Consider the following 17,319-nt stretch of genomic DNA (forward strand, 5'->3'; position numbering starts at 1 on the left):
AAACTGGGACCTCCTGACACTTTTGACCTTTGGAGCCAAACTCAAACCAATCAGGCACCACCCTTGTGGTTCAGATTCGGTATTATTTGATCAACCTATTACTCTTCTATATTTGTTCCTTAAATATCTATTTTTTTTATTAATAAATTAAGGGTTTCATTGAGAATTAAAAGCAAGTAATCAAAAGAGCAAATGAGAAGTTGGAGGTTAAACCCAATATACAACTGATTTTTTTATTTGTTTGTATCATAAATATATTGATTATGCAACTCCACATTTTGCTTATATATGTGTATATTGATATATTGATGATGTTACATTACCAAGTAAAAAAAATAAAAAATTATAATCCTATAAATTTAATTAAAAAAATGTTGAAATATTAAATAAAATGTTTGATTGAATTTAAAAATGTAAGGCAAATAAAAATTATATTAATGCATTTATGTCATGTAAATAAAAATAACATATAATAATAAAGATAATTAGAGGTTAAATGAAAAGTTAAACTCATTAAAGAAAAGTTTTTTATTTAAAAAAATTAAAATTATGAGAAAATAGAAAAAAGTAAATGAAAGCTTTTCATTGTGCCACCTAAGCAACTCCATATTTTGCTTTTGGATACATACTAGTGTTCGATCCACGCGTTGTGCGGATGTTAAAAAATGTACATTTTGGTTTTTTTTATCTTCTAAAATCTATTTTTAAATGGACTATATTGCAAGTTTATATGTAATATTTATAGTGATGAAATTGCAAATTCGAAATAATTACTATTGTCAAATTTGGTTTAGATGCGATAACAACAATTTATCGCATAAAACTATGCGACAACAAGGATTATAAGGCAATGCGATAACTAAGTAGATCTGAAGGTTTTTAACAGTTTTTGAGATTCTTCACAAAAACAACCCAAATCCTTTCAATTTTGGATATATAGGCTCGAAACTCAAAGCCAAACAACTTTAATTCTCGAGAACTACCCATAATTGAATAAAAATAAATAAAGGTGCGATCTTTGAAACTCACAGGCGTTAAACTTATGAGAAATGAATCTGACAATCTTCCAATGTTGGTCTTTTGTTCTAATACTAATTGTTAACACCCAGATTGACAATAAGACCAATGAATTAAACAAAATAACACAAAAGAATTCAATCAGTCGACTGTATATAGATAACTTGAATTCAGAGTAAAATGTCAATATACTTCTGCTTGATTACACAATAATTAGCCTTAACCCTATTCTAGCAAATAGGAAATATATTTATACCTTGACAGGTATTTACGGATTTAGTCCCTCTACTTTAATACAACCAAAATAAAGATCTAACATTCTCGAAAAGTCACTAATACATACTTTTAGAGAAACTTTTTAGAAAAAAAAATGGGTCAAGTTTTAGAGAAGCTTTGAAAGCGTATCTAAAACCCAGAAAAACGTCTCTAAAAGTTGACATAAACGTACCCCTTGAAAATGATCCCTAAAACTTGTACCTATCCTTATATAGGGAAACTTTTGATGGAATAAAAAGCTTCTCTAAAGCCCTTAGAGAAACTTTTTAGACTTTTAAATACAAAACGAAACCATCTCTAAAGCCATTTTTCTTGTAGTGTGATTGAGGGTTCTTGAATTTAAAATTAATGCTAATTCTGGTCACCATTTTCTTTGATTTTTGACTTATTAAGTAATATTGACATGCCTAAACAAAACCTTAGTTATTGTTATTCATTTCTTCACCTATCAATGGACATTTTCATTGAAGGAAATGTGTGTACAACGTTGATTTTAATTTTTTTTTTATCTTTTGTTTTTAAGCTGTGAAATTGTCCTTGTTCTAAAATTTCCATTTTGTGTTGTGTCTAACAAATACACTTCCATGATTAATATAATAATTAGATTGTGATTGTGCATAACAATTGTCATTCTTATTTATTTTTATCTTTTATGTATTGAATATGTGTCGATGTGTAACCTTCCACATACTTGTTGTTGCTGTTATTTTATCCTTATTTGATCATCTATGCTTTGTAAATGGTTGCTTTATTCACTTTTTTGTGTTTGTTTGTCCATCTCTTGTTTATGAAAAATAAAACTAATTTAATATAAAAAAGACAGAAAAAATTTAGAGGGCTTTTTTGAAACGAACAAAACATGTCAAAAATGCATAACCATGTGGGCTTTTTTGGAAATAAGTTTTTTAGGGGAATAAAACTAAGATAACTATGAAACCACATGGACCAAAAGATCTCAAATTAAGAAGGTTAGTAAATAAGATAAGAGGTTATGAACCTAATCTTTTTTCTTGATAAGGACTTTAGTCTTGAGATGCTACCCAAAGTGGTCGGCACTAAGAACCGTAAGCCTTGAGGTACTGCCAGATGAGGTTGGATTAAGGTCATGATTTTATAAGTGGAACTCCAAAGAGTAGGCACTAAGATTATTGAGTCTTGAGGTGCTACCCGAAGTGGTAGGAACTAAGAACCATGAGACTTGAAGTGCTACCCGTTGGGGTAGGCACTAAGTAAATGAGCCTTGAGGTGTTGCTTGAATGAGTAGGCAGTAAGGTCAATTGAATCTTGAGGTGCTACTTGATAACATTGATGTATGACTTACTTTGTGCTCACCATACTCGACTGATACGGGTCTCCCCCGTCATTGATAAGTGTTATTCTAGCCCCCTCTTCAAACTCTGATTCGTCTTTTTCATAGAGAAATCTCTGATCAAGGATAGAACAAGATCCATATTGCATCATATCTAAGGGATTCCTCGGTTCGGGTCGAAGAAGCAATGTCACTCGATCCTTATCAAACTGACTGCATGTCCGTGAGGATCCCACCAGAGCGCCTTCTACTTCTAAGTGTATTTTCCATGTTTTGGTGTTGTTTTGGATTTGTACAGTATCTATAATTTATGGTTTTGGTATATTAGATCTTCTCCATGTTTTAATGTTTTGGATAATAGAGCTTTATCCTTGTTTTCAATATTTGGATACTAATCCTTATTCCCATTTTGTGTGAGTATTGGGTTCGATTTCATGTTAAATGGGTGATCTGATTAATGAGCGTTCATCACGAAAATGGTGGATTTTTGGGAAAGATGTCATTTTTAGGAATTCTGATTTAAATAGCATCTTTAGGAATTCTGATTTAAATAGCATCTTTAGGTCGTATCGTTTTATATTGAATAATGAAAACTGCTTGAACTTAGTAGGCGTTAAGCCAACCCTTTTTATTTGTTGGAATATGCATTAGGTACTCAGTGGGGAATGATACTAGCGACTCTATGGTGGGTTCAGTGCTAGTTAGAGGCACGCGAAATATTTAGAGGTTTGTAACGTCTTCTGTACCTTAGGAGATAGCAACAGTCGAAGGGTTTTAGTAACACTCGTCCCTACTATAAACTTATGTAAGGTTCGAAGTATTATGTATTGATGTTAAAGCATAGAGTACCATTGTAGGTAATCAAATGTTGATTTAAGGAAAGAAATTTCTTATATGATGTTTTATCAAAATTTTAGATTAGTCGCTCTTTCTAAATTTGAGAGTATTACATAAACTCCATACATAATTTGTTTTTAGACTAATGGGGTTACCTTTGTTATGATTATGTGGATAAATTGCATATGACTAATCCTTCAATCGTTTACCTTTTCACATGCTTTCCACTTTCTTGCTTATTTCAACGAGTCATCTAGTCGATTTAAGATGAGTGAAGTTCAATAGGCTGAAAAGTTTGACTAATATTTCTGAAAATGTAGAGAATTAGAATTTAAAAATATTTGCATACTTTGTATTCAACCTCCCCTACTTCCCCCATCCCTCTTCTGATTGACATCCCCTTCCGGATCAATAATTACATAAAAATACACATTGAACATTTAAAATTAATCATCAATTTATTCTTCTCCAACTCATCGTCAAATATCTTTAATCAAATCCGATTGCAATAGACTATTCGTTGGCCTATTGCGTATTTGAAGACCATGTTTGCTACCATAAACTAGCTTATTATTTAAGCTTATTGAAAAAACCCTATTTGATTTGCTAAAAAACTAGCTGATTGAACTCCTCCATGAGTTTTTCTTCCTACTTTGTTCCCATTTTGTATTCAGTACTTCGATTAAATGGCCAAAACCTTTACCTTCTTAAAACCAAGTTGCTTCCATTCATTTTTGTTTTAAATTGATTCAAAGTATATAATAGTAAAATCAACAATTCTTTAATAAAAAAAATCCCCTATTATGTTTACTGTTATAAAAATATATTAGAAATAACTCGTGTAATAAAGTGTATATACTTCTTGATTTCGAAGGCGAGGGGTCGAACCCTTAATCTTATGTCATGTTTTATAATATGAAATGACATGTCAACAATATGTTATATGCTATGATGGATCCAAATTTTTTGATGATTGGGATCGGAATTTATTTAACATAATATAATCAACAATTAGACATATTGCTCAAAGACTTTAAATTTTGCAACAATAAACATATAAATAAAAGTTCAACTTTATAAACATATAAATATCATTAAAACAAAACACTTATGTCTTATTTGTTTTTTTGAAAAAAACTCTTATTAGTCTCTTATATCTGATTCGTTAAAAGGTAGGGTCATTCAGACTCTTTGTTTTTTTTTTCAATTTTTCAAAGGCATTTATATCTTATTGTCCTCTTATCTGGTAAGAGGTAAAACAACATCTTATTTGTCTCTTATTATTCTCGAAACTTTTAGCAACGACGTTTCTCAATCGATTAACTTTAATCGATCATTTCTCTCAATTGATCATTACCAATCGATCCTCACATCTCTCAATTGGTATATTTTAATAGGATTTAAATGTATTAAACGCCGTTAATGACATATTTTTATTTAAATAAATGCTAATTATATAATTTATCGTAAACTGAAAACGAAAAGTTAATGCAATTTTTAAAAAAAAAATGAAATCCAAAATTTATATGTAAAACCCGAAGAAATTAAGGGTGCGTTTGGTTTGCGGGAATGTTTCTGAGGGATTTGGATTCTATGGGATTTGGATTGGATTGGATTTAAAATCCATTCATGTGTTTGGTTTGTAGGATTTGGATTTGATTACAGGAAATTAGGGCAGAACCCTTGTGCATTTTCTATTCAAGCAGACCAGAATCGAGCATTTCTAATGCTATAGAAAAGGGGTTAATCGATTACCTGCTGAGTGATGGGAGACGCCGGCAAACAGGAAGGAAGACAGCACCGGCGAGGAAGACAACACCGGCGAGGAGGCAAACCTAGGGCACAGCTTCGCAAGGGACGCGACGGGAAGGAAGACAGCACCGGCGAGGAAGACAGCACYGACGAGGAAGACAGCACCGGTGAGGAGGCAAACCTAGGGCACAGCTTCGCAAGAGACGCGACGGGAAGGAAGCGGGAGGCGTGGGTGAAGCAATCGATGGGAGGGAAGCGATGGGTGAAGGAAGCGGGAGGCGTATGGGAGGGAAGCGATGGGTGAAGCAATCGATCGGGAGAAGATGGAGACGAGAAGATGGAGACGATGAAATCCCACGGGGATGGGATTTTGAAATCCCATGTATTTTCTAAGGATTTTGAAATCCATTGTTCACGGGATTTTAAATGAATCATTGGATTTGAAATCCTACCATTCTTACAAACCAAACACAGGATTGGAATGGATTTCAAATCCAAATCCCCCCAAATCCATTCCAATCCCGCAAACCAAACGCACCCTAAGTATTTTTTAAATTTTTTATTGTTTTGGATAAAAATAATGATGAAGTGCTCTGTCAAGTCTCATTGATTATCCAATATTAGAGTGTGTTCATTAGTTAGTTATTGAGTAGCTTATGGAGTTTAAAGGGTTTAAAAAATATACGTATATAATAATCACTCGTAAATTTGAAATTTAACGATAATGTATTACTAACACCTAATGTTTAATAAATTATTTTTAAGATTATCTAATTGATAATCTATATATCTATTAAAAGAAGAACCATGAGTATTTAAGGGGGGACATGAAAATTGGGTATTGAGGTATTGGTGAATTGTAGTTGATTTTGAATTTTCCCACATTGGTGTAACATCGACACCTTAACATTAAACTCCAACAAATACCTTTTTCTTATTTATCCCTTTCAATTGAAATTACCATCGAATCTTATAAAATTATAACTTTAACAATTAGCATCAAGATCTTCATCTTACCACCTCATCCTGTGAATTATAGCTTCGTTACTGATTATACATGGACAATGACATGCGTATTATAGCTTCGTTACTGGTTATACATGGACAATGGCATGCAAATTATAGCTTCGTTACTGATTATCAAGGACAATGGCATGTGCATTATAACTTCGTTACTGACTATACATGGACAATGACATGACAATCTGATAACTTGTTTCGTGTCATTTTTATTAGAATCAAAATGTTATTTATTTATTAACTATAAGGGTGGTGTCTTATTGGTTTGAACTTGACTCCAAATGTCAAAAATATCCTGGATTAGTCGGCTTACATAGCAGGTTGGATATGCAGGTTAATAAAAAAATGTTATTACAGGGGGTCGTCCTGGGATTAGTCGGCTCGCATAGCGGGTTAGATATTCAGGTTAATAGATTCAAAATCCCCATGAAATTTTTTCCACCGGAGAAGACGAAACGACACCTGCATGGCGGAAAGGTTCTAGCGATAGACTTCACGAAACGACGGTCACCGGAGAAGGATCTACGGCGAAGCAGAGGAGAAATTCGAGTCGACGGTCGGCGAAACAGAAGGTACCATGGAGAGAGTAAAAGAGGGTCAGCGATGGAGAAGACGAAACGACGGTCATCGAAGAACGAACTACGGCGAAGCAAAGGAGAAAATCGAGTCAGCGAATAGAGGTTTTGGATTCAAAGTTGAAGAATCGCTCCATAGGTACGCGACCAGTTTCTTTATTACAAACTTTCCAGAAGCTTTGGAGGAGAAGATTCTTTGGGGCAAGATGAAGGAGCTAGGTAGGGTGGTTGACGTTTTTATCGCAAGGAAAAGGGATGCTAGGGGAATGAGATTTGGTTTTGTTAGATTCATCTGTATTAAAAATGTCAGACAAATGGAGAAGGCTTTATGCGATCTTAACTTTGGATCGTTAAAGCTAAGAGCAAATGTGGCTAAGTATGTTAGGAAAGTCACGAGGGAGGTGAAGGGCAGGGCACAAGACAAGCGAATTGATCAAAAGGTGGAATCTGAGGCCACTGTGAGGAAGGAACAACAGGCTTACAGACATAACGGTTCTTATGTAGATGTAGTCAGGAATGGATTCGGCAAAGAGGCGGGTAAAACCCGGGGGTACAAGAGTCATCCTATCAAGCTCTCTTCTTCGATCGAAATGAAAGGTAAGTTGAAATCGACTCTTATCGGAAAGTTTCGAAGCTTTGAAGCCTTATGTAATTTCCAAAAATTTGGGGAAGTTACAAATTCTCAGGAGTTGTTAGTCAGATACCTGGGAGGTTTGTATGCTCAGGTTTGTTTAAAAAGTTCAACTTATGCCCAAAATTTCTTGATCAATGATTATAATGTTTGGAGTGACTGGTTTACCAATTTAGAATTTTGGAATGATAAGTTTGTGGTTAAGGAAAGGATCGCTTTTGTCACTATTCACGGTGTACCAATTCAAGCTTGGACCCCTGGTGTGTTTACTGAAATTGCCGGTAAATGGGGAGAAGTTATAATCCCGGAAAATTGTTCGGCAGATTGCAGGAATTGTGAATTTGGGAAAGTCGGTATTCTTACTGGTGAGAAAAAGTGGATTATGGATTCAATTAAGATCATTATTGATGAGATTCGAGTACAAGTTCGTGTGGCTGAAGATGTTGCAAAGGGAATGTTCATAGGTTCTTTTTTTGAAGATGCTAATGGCGACTCGGAATCGGGTTCGTTGTGTCGTTCGAAAAATATCTTTGATGACGATATCCTTTCTTCGTCACTGGAGCAGTCCGGTTTCTCACATTTCCAACAGGCAAAGGAAGATGAAGCGGAACAGTCGAGTCTTGGTTGCCAGAATGTCTCCTCGGGTGGAAAAATAAGCAGGGATTCCAATCAGTTCATTATTGATCTGCATGGGGATCTAAATGATGAGGTGGGTGGGTTTAATGCTTGCTTGGATGACGTCTGTGAGGGCATTGGACCGGTTAAAGAAGTGGAGAACAAAATTGGGCCGATGGGGACTAATGTTAGCTCCTCTGGGCATCAAGATGGGCCTGTTATTGATGTTCCAAATTTGGATGGTATTGAAAAGGGTAATGTTAATTGTTCTCAGGATGCCCCTTTTGTAACTGTGTCTTCCAAGGATCTCATGACTGAGAAATTTGATCTCAATGCTTCTCCAAAGTGTATTGTTTTTACCGATGTGGAGGATGGCCAGAGAGAGGAAGAGAATGTTCCAGTTGGAAGTATAGGGGAATCCGATACCCCCTTGGATGATTATGATTATGAATTAGAAGATCTCCATGCGTGGACGGTTGTCTCGAGGAAAAAGGATTTGCGTTTGAAATGCTGAAGGAAGAACGGAGCTAGATCGAAAAAGGTTTTGGAGGTCGAGGACTCCAATACAGAGGCGATCGGACTAGACAGGGTGATTGAGGAGGTTCCGATTGTTGATATTGAATCCAAGGTTCCCAATTTCGAAGTTGATGAAACTATTTGGGTTGGTTGTCTAGTTGGCTTCGAGATGAAAGGGAAAGAAGAATTGGTTAGAGACTCTTTGCAAGTCGATGGAGATGTAGTTCGATCATGTTAAATTTTTTATCAATTAACGTTAATGGTCTCGGGGGAGGTGTTAAAAGGAAATGGTTGAAGGAGCTCAAGCATGATAACAGAGTGAGCTTTCTTTGTATCCAGGAGTCAAGAATCTCTTCTTTTACTAAAGGGTTCTTATGCTCGTCGGTGTGGGGGGGGGGGGTAGGAACGTAGATATGGCTTCGGTTGATCCGTATGGCAGGTCTGGTGGTCTTGTCTCTTTTTGGGACTCATCTCTTTTCATCAAATTAAATTATTTTATGAATAGAAATTATTTGATCGTTATTGGTTCTTGGCGTCCTAGTGGGGTTACATTAGGTATTTGTAACATCTACGCTCCTCAAGATTCTAGCGATAAAGCTTAGTTGTGGTCTGCTCTTACAGAGCTTTTGGAGTCTATCGATGTTGATGCTTGGATTTGCTGCGGTGATTTTAGCGTTGTTAGATGTCAGGATGAAAGGGTTGGGTCCAAGTTTGATGTTGGGAGTGCCTTGGTCTTCAATAACTTTATCTCTGAGAACGGATTTTTGGACCTCAAAATGGGTGGTCGAAAGTTCACGAGGAAAAGTGCGGACGGTTTTAAATGGAGTAAACTTGATCGCTTCTTGGTGTCTCAGAGTTTTCTCGCCTTGTGGCCTAAAGCTAGTGTGACCGCGCTGCCATTTTTATACTCAGATCACTGCCCTATTCTTCTGGATGGCTGCGACGTAGACTTTGGGCCGATCCCGTTTAAACTTTTTAATTCTTGGCTTAGTGATTCTGATTTTGTGCAGATGGTGAAGGAGGGCTAGATTAAAAATCACAACGATTACTCGAATTCAAGTAACATTAGGCTTCTTTTATCAAATTTAAAGCGGTTGAAAGCGAAGATTAAAGTTGGAGGAATTCAAATTCAGTCTCAACTAGAGCCGAGAAGGCTTCTCTTACTGCTAAGGTTAATGATTTAAATTTGATTGCGGCTGCTGGTAACCTGAGTGTTGTTGACGCGCAGATCAGAGTAGATACTATGAAGCGTATTATGGAGATTGATGAAGCGAACATTAGTGATCTCAGACAAAAGGCCAAAGCTAGGTGGAATCTCGAAGGAGATGAGAATTCTCGTTTCTTCCATGGGCTTCTTAGATGCAGACTTAGCAAGTTAAATATTCACGGTATTGGTGTAAATGGTAGATGGATTCGAAACCCTTTAGAGTTGAAAAAAGCAGCTTTTGAGTTCTTTAAAGAGAAATTTTCGGAAGAGAAGGTGTGTAGGCCATCTTTCAAGAGCAACCACTTCAAAAGACTCTCATTAAGTCAAAAGGAGGTACTCGAGCTGCCCTTCACTATCGAGGAAGTTAAAAACGCTGTTTGGGGATGCGGTAGTGAGAAAGCGTCAGGGCCTGATGGTTATTCCTTTGCCTTCTTTAAAAAGTTTTGGGATGTCATTGGCGAGGATGTTTTCAAGGCGGTCAAATCCTTTGAGGCCAACGCAGAAATTGGAAGGGGATGCAATGCTTCTTTCATTACTTTAGTTCCAAAGGTAAAGGACCCTTTGTCTTTCAAAGACTACAGGCCGATTAATCTTATTGGTTGTGTTTGTAAAATCGTCTCCAAGGTGCTGTCAGAAAGATTAAAAGGGGTGTTGGATACGATCTTTGGGAAGGAGTAGTCGGCTTTTATTAAGGGCCGATGCATTCTGGATGGCCCGCTTATTGTTAATGAGACAATCTCTTGGGCTAGGAAGGCAAAGAGTAAAGTGTTAATTTTTAAAGCTGATTTTGAGAAGGCTTTTGATAACTTGAACTGAGACTTTTTGGACGAGGTTATGTGTCAAATGGGATTCGGTAATACCTGGAGAAAGTGGACTCGAGGAATTCTCTCTAATGCAAGTGTCTCTATTTTTGTAAATGGAATCCCAACTGAGGAGTTTATCATGGAAAAAGGTGTGCGACAAGGTGACCCTATTGCTCCTTTTCTTTTCATTATAGCTATGGAGGCCCTTAGGGTGGTTATGTATGAAGCTCGTCTTAAAGGGGTATTTAACAGGTTGTCTCTTCCCAGAGGTGGCCCCAGAATAGAGATTCTTCAATATGCTGCTGATGCTCTATTTATGGGTGATTGGTCGTTAACCAATGGTCTTAATTTGATCCGTTTGCTCAAATGTTTTTATCTTTCGTCGGGGTTAAAAATCAACTTGCAGAAAAGTTGTTTGTACGGAATTGGGTCGGGCACCGGGGAAGCTGAATTACTCGCTCGTAGAATGAATTGTAAACTTTCTTCTATTCCGTTCCAATACTTGGGTATTCCGGTAGGTGCGCAGATGGGAAGGAGAAGTAGTTGGAATAAGTTAGTAGATAAATTCCAAGAGAAACTCTCCGCTTGGAAGGCCAAGTTTTTGTCGTTTGGTGGTAGGAAGATACTGTGTAAATCGGTTCTTGGTAGCTTGGGAGTTTATCTTTTCTCTTTGTTTAAAGTTCTGGAAAATGTGCTTAACACCCTTGAAAGTCTTAGGAACCAATTCATTTGGGGCCGGTCTGGACAGAGTAAGAAAATTATCTAGGTTAAGTGGAAGGTTACTTGTAACAAAATGGATAAAGAGGGTATTGGCATCGGCAGTTTGAAAGCACTTAATTGGAGTCTCCTTGCTAAGTGGTGGTCGAGGTTTCCAAATGAAGAGGGCAGTCTTTGGAGAGATAGTATTAAGGCGTTTCATGGTGATAGAGGAGGTATTTTTGGTGATGGTTGTAAGAAGCCGGGTGTCTGGGGAGCTATTGCTAAGTGGGATACTCTCATCAGTAAAGTTGGACTGCATGTTAATAATTTCTGGTCGGTTGATACCAATGGCGATCGAAGATGGATTCTATCCGAAGACGGAGTATTCTTGGTCAAGTCGTGTCGGGGTAAGATCGAGGAAGGTGTTTTACAATTCGATGGAAGAATAACGATGTGGAATAAATTAGTGTCCGGTAAAGTGAATATGCTTATCTGGCGTCTTTCAAAATCTAGACTCCCCACCAGATGTAATCTCTCCTTAAGAGGTGTCCGGGTGAGCTCGGTTCTTTGTCCTTGTTGCCTAAGTCAGCTGGAAACGGAAGTTCATCTCTTGTTTGGATGTTCGTCTACAAAGGAGATCAGTGCTTATGTAAAGAATTGGTGGTCGGGTTTTCCTTATCAAGCTACCAACTTGGCGGAATTTTTTTTTGCAACGCAATTTCCTTTCAAAGGGAAGAGGGTTAGGAGGCGTTGGAAATAATTCTCATGGCGTCCATTTGGGTGATATGGTTGAATCGCCATGCGCTTGTCTTCAACAAACCCCCAAAAAGCCCGATGGTGATTTCCAAGTAGATCGTGCTCTTTTCGTATAATTGGATTAAAATTAGATCGAAATCTTGTAATTCTGTTGATTGGAATGTTTGGTGTATCAGCCCTTTAGCGGCTTTGTTGTAAATGCTAGCATCTTGCTAGCCTTTGTTTGTTTTTAATAAATCTGCTGTTTCTAAAAAAAAAATGTTATTTATTATTATATATAAAAAAATTAATACAATACAAAATTTTATGCATTTGTTTTTTAATCATCCTCACGTTTCATTTGACGTAAAAACATTCGACAGTCAAGGATTTTCGTCTTTTGAGAATCCAGTTGATTGACGTAAAAATCAGTTCGATTCTTCATCTCACTCTCAAATCGACCGAGGTCCTCTGTTAATCTATCAATCCCCAGGAACAACAAGAACCCTAGTTGTTAGGGTAATCTCAAATTTTCATCTGAGGGACTATTTATTTTCTGTGAAATTCATGCAATTTCACTCGATCAATCAAGAATCAGAAATGGACGAGAAAACGAAGAAGCAGAAAAAGGGCGCCATTAGTGAAGAAGACGTATCCACCATCTTACAAAGGTTTTCCTCCCTTTTCACTATTTTGTTAGGGTTTAACTGGGATTAACCAAAATTTCATTCAATTCATCAATCTATCTTCTTAAAAAGAATGGTGGAATCTATGTATTATTTTGCTGTGATTTGAAACATACTCTGACATATGTGAGTTTATCTAGAACTCCTCTCTTGACGAAGTTTTCCTATTGCGAGTTTGCACATTCATAAGCACTGTGCAGTGAATCTCTATATCATCTTAAAGGAAGCTCTTTTATTTGAATAAATGTTTATTATATGTTTGCTGTGATGATTCTGAAGGCATACAGCTACAACAGTGCTAGCTTTGCTTCAGGAAGTGGCTCAAGTTCAGGATGCAAAGATTGACTGGAATGCATTGGTGAAACGAACTACTACTGGTATCACAAATCCAAGGGAATACCAAATGCTATGGCGCCATTTGGCTTATCGCGATCCATTAGTTGAAAATTTAGAAGAAGAAGCTAAACCTTTGGTGAGACTCTTTTATGTATATGTATGCTTGAAAAATGCTTTGATGATTTAATAAGTTTGTATTTGTCTACTAGTTGATATTGAAGCTCTAGTACCATCAAGTCATGAAAGCAAACCGTGTTGATCCCATTAGTGAATCGGAATCTTGTCTTACCCGTCATTGTGTTGGTGAAATGCCCCAAATTAATCGTAGTGTACGATTTTATAGAACTTACCTCAGATTTCTTTACCGTATCTGTGTTATTCACATGGATTTGTTTGTGGAGTTTAGTGATCGAAATTTGTTAGTAACAACATATAAAGAAAGTTCTCTTGTTGGTATCGAAAAAATTGTAGTGAAATAAAGGGACAAAGACGATATCCTTGTGATTCACAAGTATGCTTTATACACCTATGCACGATCGATGAAATTAGGATATTGATTGTTAATCCATGAATTGACCAACATAGTTAGAGATGCCACAAAAATCTTTGCAGCTGCAACTATGTTAGACTGTGTGTTGTAGAGAACCTTACAACTTTACTTTTCATATCTTACTAGCTGAATTTCTTTGGGTAGAGGTAAGGTCTGCCAACATCCTATCTCTCCTAGGTCCTACTTCTGATGGTCTATATTGGGTACATTTGGTTTGGTTTTACATTCTTATAGTTGAAAAGCTTGATCTTTTGGAGATGGCAAGAGTGTTGATTTTTAAGTATGAGCTCTTTATTGGTTATTTAAAATTTTACTATATTTATGGATGAACAATTTGGGCATTTCTCTTATTTGGTTTATGGAATCATGAGTTTGCATGTTCAGTTCATATCAATGAAAGGTGGATTTTCTTTTACATGATGTTAACTAAATTTATGAAAGTGGATTAAGTTGGGGGTAGAGTTGAACATTTTTTGTTTACTTATTGTTGTAGGGTTACTTGATGATCTAATGGTTGGAAAATCAAAGTAGGTGTGATGCGTAGCAATGGGTACAAAAAGTTATGTTATGTGAAGCATCGTTAATTTGAACTAGTGTGTCGTAACCACACTAATGGGCTCATATTTATTAATGCTAAAGAAATAAATTTGATGCACCTTTGGTGAATTGGGTGTGGCTCCAAAAACGTTTTGGCTCATTTTTTGTCGTTTATTTGGGTTTCGGAGCTTCTAATATTTCCACATCCAAAAAGGAAATGAAACTAGTAAATGCCTGGAATCTTGCATGTACAATTTCAAAACATATCATATTCATACTAATTAGGGTTTTGATGTTTCGGTTTCTACTTATCTTCTATTCCCTTTATATTTTCTCGCTCATCGTACTCGTGTCCTCAACTTGTTTTTGTTATATGTCAATATCATTCTACTTGTTTCCTTTCATACGCTCATTCTATGTTTTTCTTGTATTTTTAGATATGTTGCTTATGTGTTTGTAGAACGTGACATGCCAATAGACTAGAGTTTGGTTGACAAGTGCTTTGATGAATTATTTTGATATGCATTTTGTTTCTTTGTTGAACTATATTGTGTATTTTATGTGACATATATATTTATATACACATATATATATATATATATATGTGTGTGTGTGTGTGTGTGTGTGTGTAGCACCCAAAATGTTAACTTCTATATTCAGAATCGGACACCTTACATGCATGGCATCAAATACATCCATCTATTCCCATGTTAATACAATATTATCTTTTCTCTGCATGGAATACAATCTAAAATTAGGAAAATAATCATTCCTATAACTAAATAGTGTCTTTAGAAAGTAATACACCAAGGAGTATGAGATAACGATATAATGAGAATAACCAAACAAAAAAACTAAGCGTTGATTTGAATTTTAATAAACAAAGTTAATGACCCAACTTAAGAATGTTCCACCGACAAACTAAATGAAGTTGATATATCTATCACTAATTTTTCAACCCAAACCTTGGTAGTTGCAGTTACTTTTTCTTGAGCTTGTTATTGATTTCATGCTAGGATTAGGCTTATAATTGTTTATTTTTATCTTTTTTATTTGCATTAAACATGTGATATTGGAAGCACATGCATCCAAAGTAGTATGATGTGTTCCAAAGCACTAAATTCCAACCTTTCTAAGAAAGCCATGGGAAACCAAACCTGAGGGGAGCTCGTGCAGTAATTCATTGGGCAATGCACAAGGTTGTTATTCAAACTTTGGACCTCAAAGCTATTTGAGCCTCCATCTATAGTTTGAGGATATTTACCCTCATAACTGTTTAATCTACTATATGATATTTTACCCTTGAGTCTTGGGTATAATTTAAGATTGTTGAAACTGGATGCCCACTTATTCTTACCATCAAATACTGGTAGATTTTTTTTTCAGATTTTCACATTGTTCAATTTACACAAGATTCTTTTATTAAATATCTATTGGCAGGATGATGATAGCGATTTAGAATATGAGCTGGAAGCTTTTCCACCTGTCAACAATGAGGCTTTAATGGAGGCTGCAGCATGTGTGAAGGTAAACAAGAACACTGAATTTTATATCACTGACAGAAATAGAAATATTGGTTACAGTCCATCTGCAAGTTATGATTTTGTCTCTATCCTGACTCCCACATGTTGCTTGTGTAATTGGATACGGAAGCCAAACAAACGAACCCAATATATGCCACACAAGGTGGGGGGGGGGTAGTATATTCCAAAGGGTAGATAGGCTGTTTATGTGAAAGACCCTCGGCTTGCAAAACAGAGATACAAAATGATAAGTGCAAAAAGTAGCATTAAAACATGATTATGTGCAAGCATGCAACAGCACAAAAGGAAATAGGGGCACACAAGAGACATGTGATAGAACAGACAGAAGAAAATAAAGACCATTGAATCATGTCATATGGAACATACAGTTTGTGAGAAGGGTGCTAAGGACATATTTTCTGACAAGTCAATACACTTGTTTGATTTTCTAACATCTTTAATTCTCTTCCATTGAATCATGTCTTATGGAATTCGAAAAAATATTACTTCTTTAGAAAATGTTTGCTCTTGTTATTTTTGGTGCCTAAGCTTGAAGTTGTTTATGATAAAAGTTGAACAAGTTGTTCTCAATGAAAACAGTGACCCTGGGCTTCATATTCTATGTTATTAGAAGTTCTACTACCACTTAACCTTCTGATGACTGATGAAGTATTATATATAGTCGAATGACTCCAATGTTGTTGAACTTGTTGCATTCTTCAGGTACTCATAGCTTCTGGTTCAGCATGCGGCTCTGGCTTAGAAAAGGGCTTGACCATTGAGGCTCCATTGACTATAAATATACCTGATGGGAAGTCAGCCGGAAATCCATCTGAAAATCCACAAGTTGCTAGTAATGTGAGAGGGACCAACATCACAGTTCCAGTTTCTGTTCAGAAACAGCCACTCCCAACAGTTGCATCTACCGAAGGATTGGATACAAATGGTTGTGCAAGTTCCAGCTTGCCACCTCGGAGGAAAAGAAAACCATGGTCTGCAGCTGAGGACATGGAACTGTTCTCTGCAGTGCAGAAATGTGGTGAAGGGAATTGGGCAAACATCTTAAAAGGAGATTTTAAGGGTGATAGAACTGCTTCACAGCTATCTCAGGTTCATTTTTCTAAATTCAAAATTGTTTGGTATCATATCTGTGCAAAATATTTGAGTTTTCGCTGCTTTCATTTATGTTTTCTTTGTGCTGCCATTTATTTTGCCATGATTCTTTTTCTTGCTCCATATATTTTCCTTTTCCTTACAAGCTCCATATGATCGTCCTTGAGGACTACGAAGCTTGGTGTCTTGCCCTGTTTCCTTTTTAAAGCCAAAAATAACATTATATCTTTTTAAAATGCTTTAAACTTTTAATCAAATTGAAATTAAGAATAGACACCGAATCGCTAGTAGTATTCGTCTTTTAGGCATTGTTTGGCAAACATAAGCTAGCTTATAATCTATAGCTTATTTTTGAGTACATGTTTAGATGAACATAAATTAGCTTATTGAAAAGCTTGTTGGAGTAGCTTATTAGGAGCTTATTGTCGCTTTTTCCATTATAACCCTGATTAATATTAATTGTTATAAATTATAAATTATAAATTATAAATTATTGATTATAAATTATTAATTAATATTAATTTTAATTTATTAATTAATTTTAATTTCAATTTATTGATTAATTTTAATTTCAATATATTG

General features: G+C 36.0%; 1 protein-coding gene across 1 annotated transcript in view; it reads left to right on the forward strand.

The window, feature by feature from the left end:
* The first annotated feature begins 12,394 nt into the window (after nucleotides 1-12,394).
* The window catches only part of LOC112509838, an 8,621-nt gene continuing 3,696 nt past the window's right edge, over nucleotides 12,395-17,319 (forward strand). Inside the window, exons 1-4 of the mRNA XM_025115017.1 lie at nucleotides 12,395-12,663; nucleotides 12,958-13,150; nucleotides 15,542-15,628; nucleotides 16,348-16,734. Of these exons, the coding sequence (XP_024970785.1) occupies nucleotides 12,560-12,663; nucleotides 12,958-13,150; nucleotides 15,542-15,628; nucleotides 16,348-16,734 (771 nt within the window). The 5' untranslated portion in view covers nucleotides 12,395-12,559. The remainder of the gene's footprint in view (nucleotides 12,664-12,957; nucleotides 13,151-15,541; nucleotides 15,629-16,347; nucleotides 16,735-17,319) is intronic.

Source organism: Cynara cardunculus (assembly GCF_001531365.2).
Source record: "Cynara cardunculus var. scolymus isolate 2C chromosome LG 3, CcrdV1, whole genome shotgun sequence".
Taxonomy (NCBI): domain Eukaryota; kingdom Viridiplantae; phylum Streptophyta; class Magnoliopsida; order Asterales; family Asteraceae; genus Cynara; species Cynara cardunculus.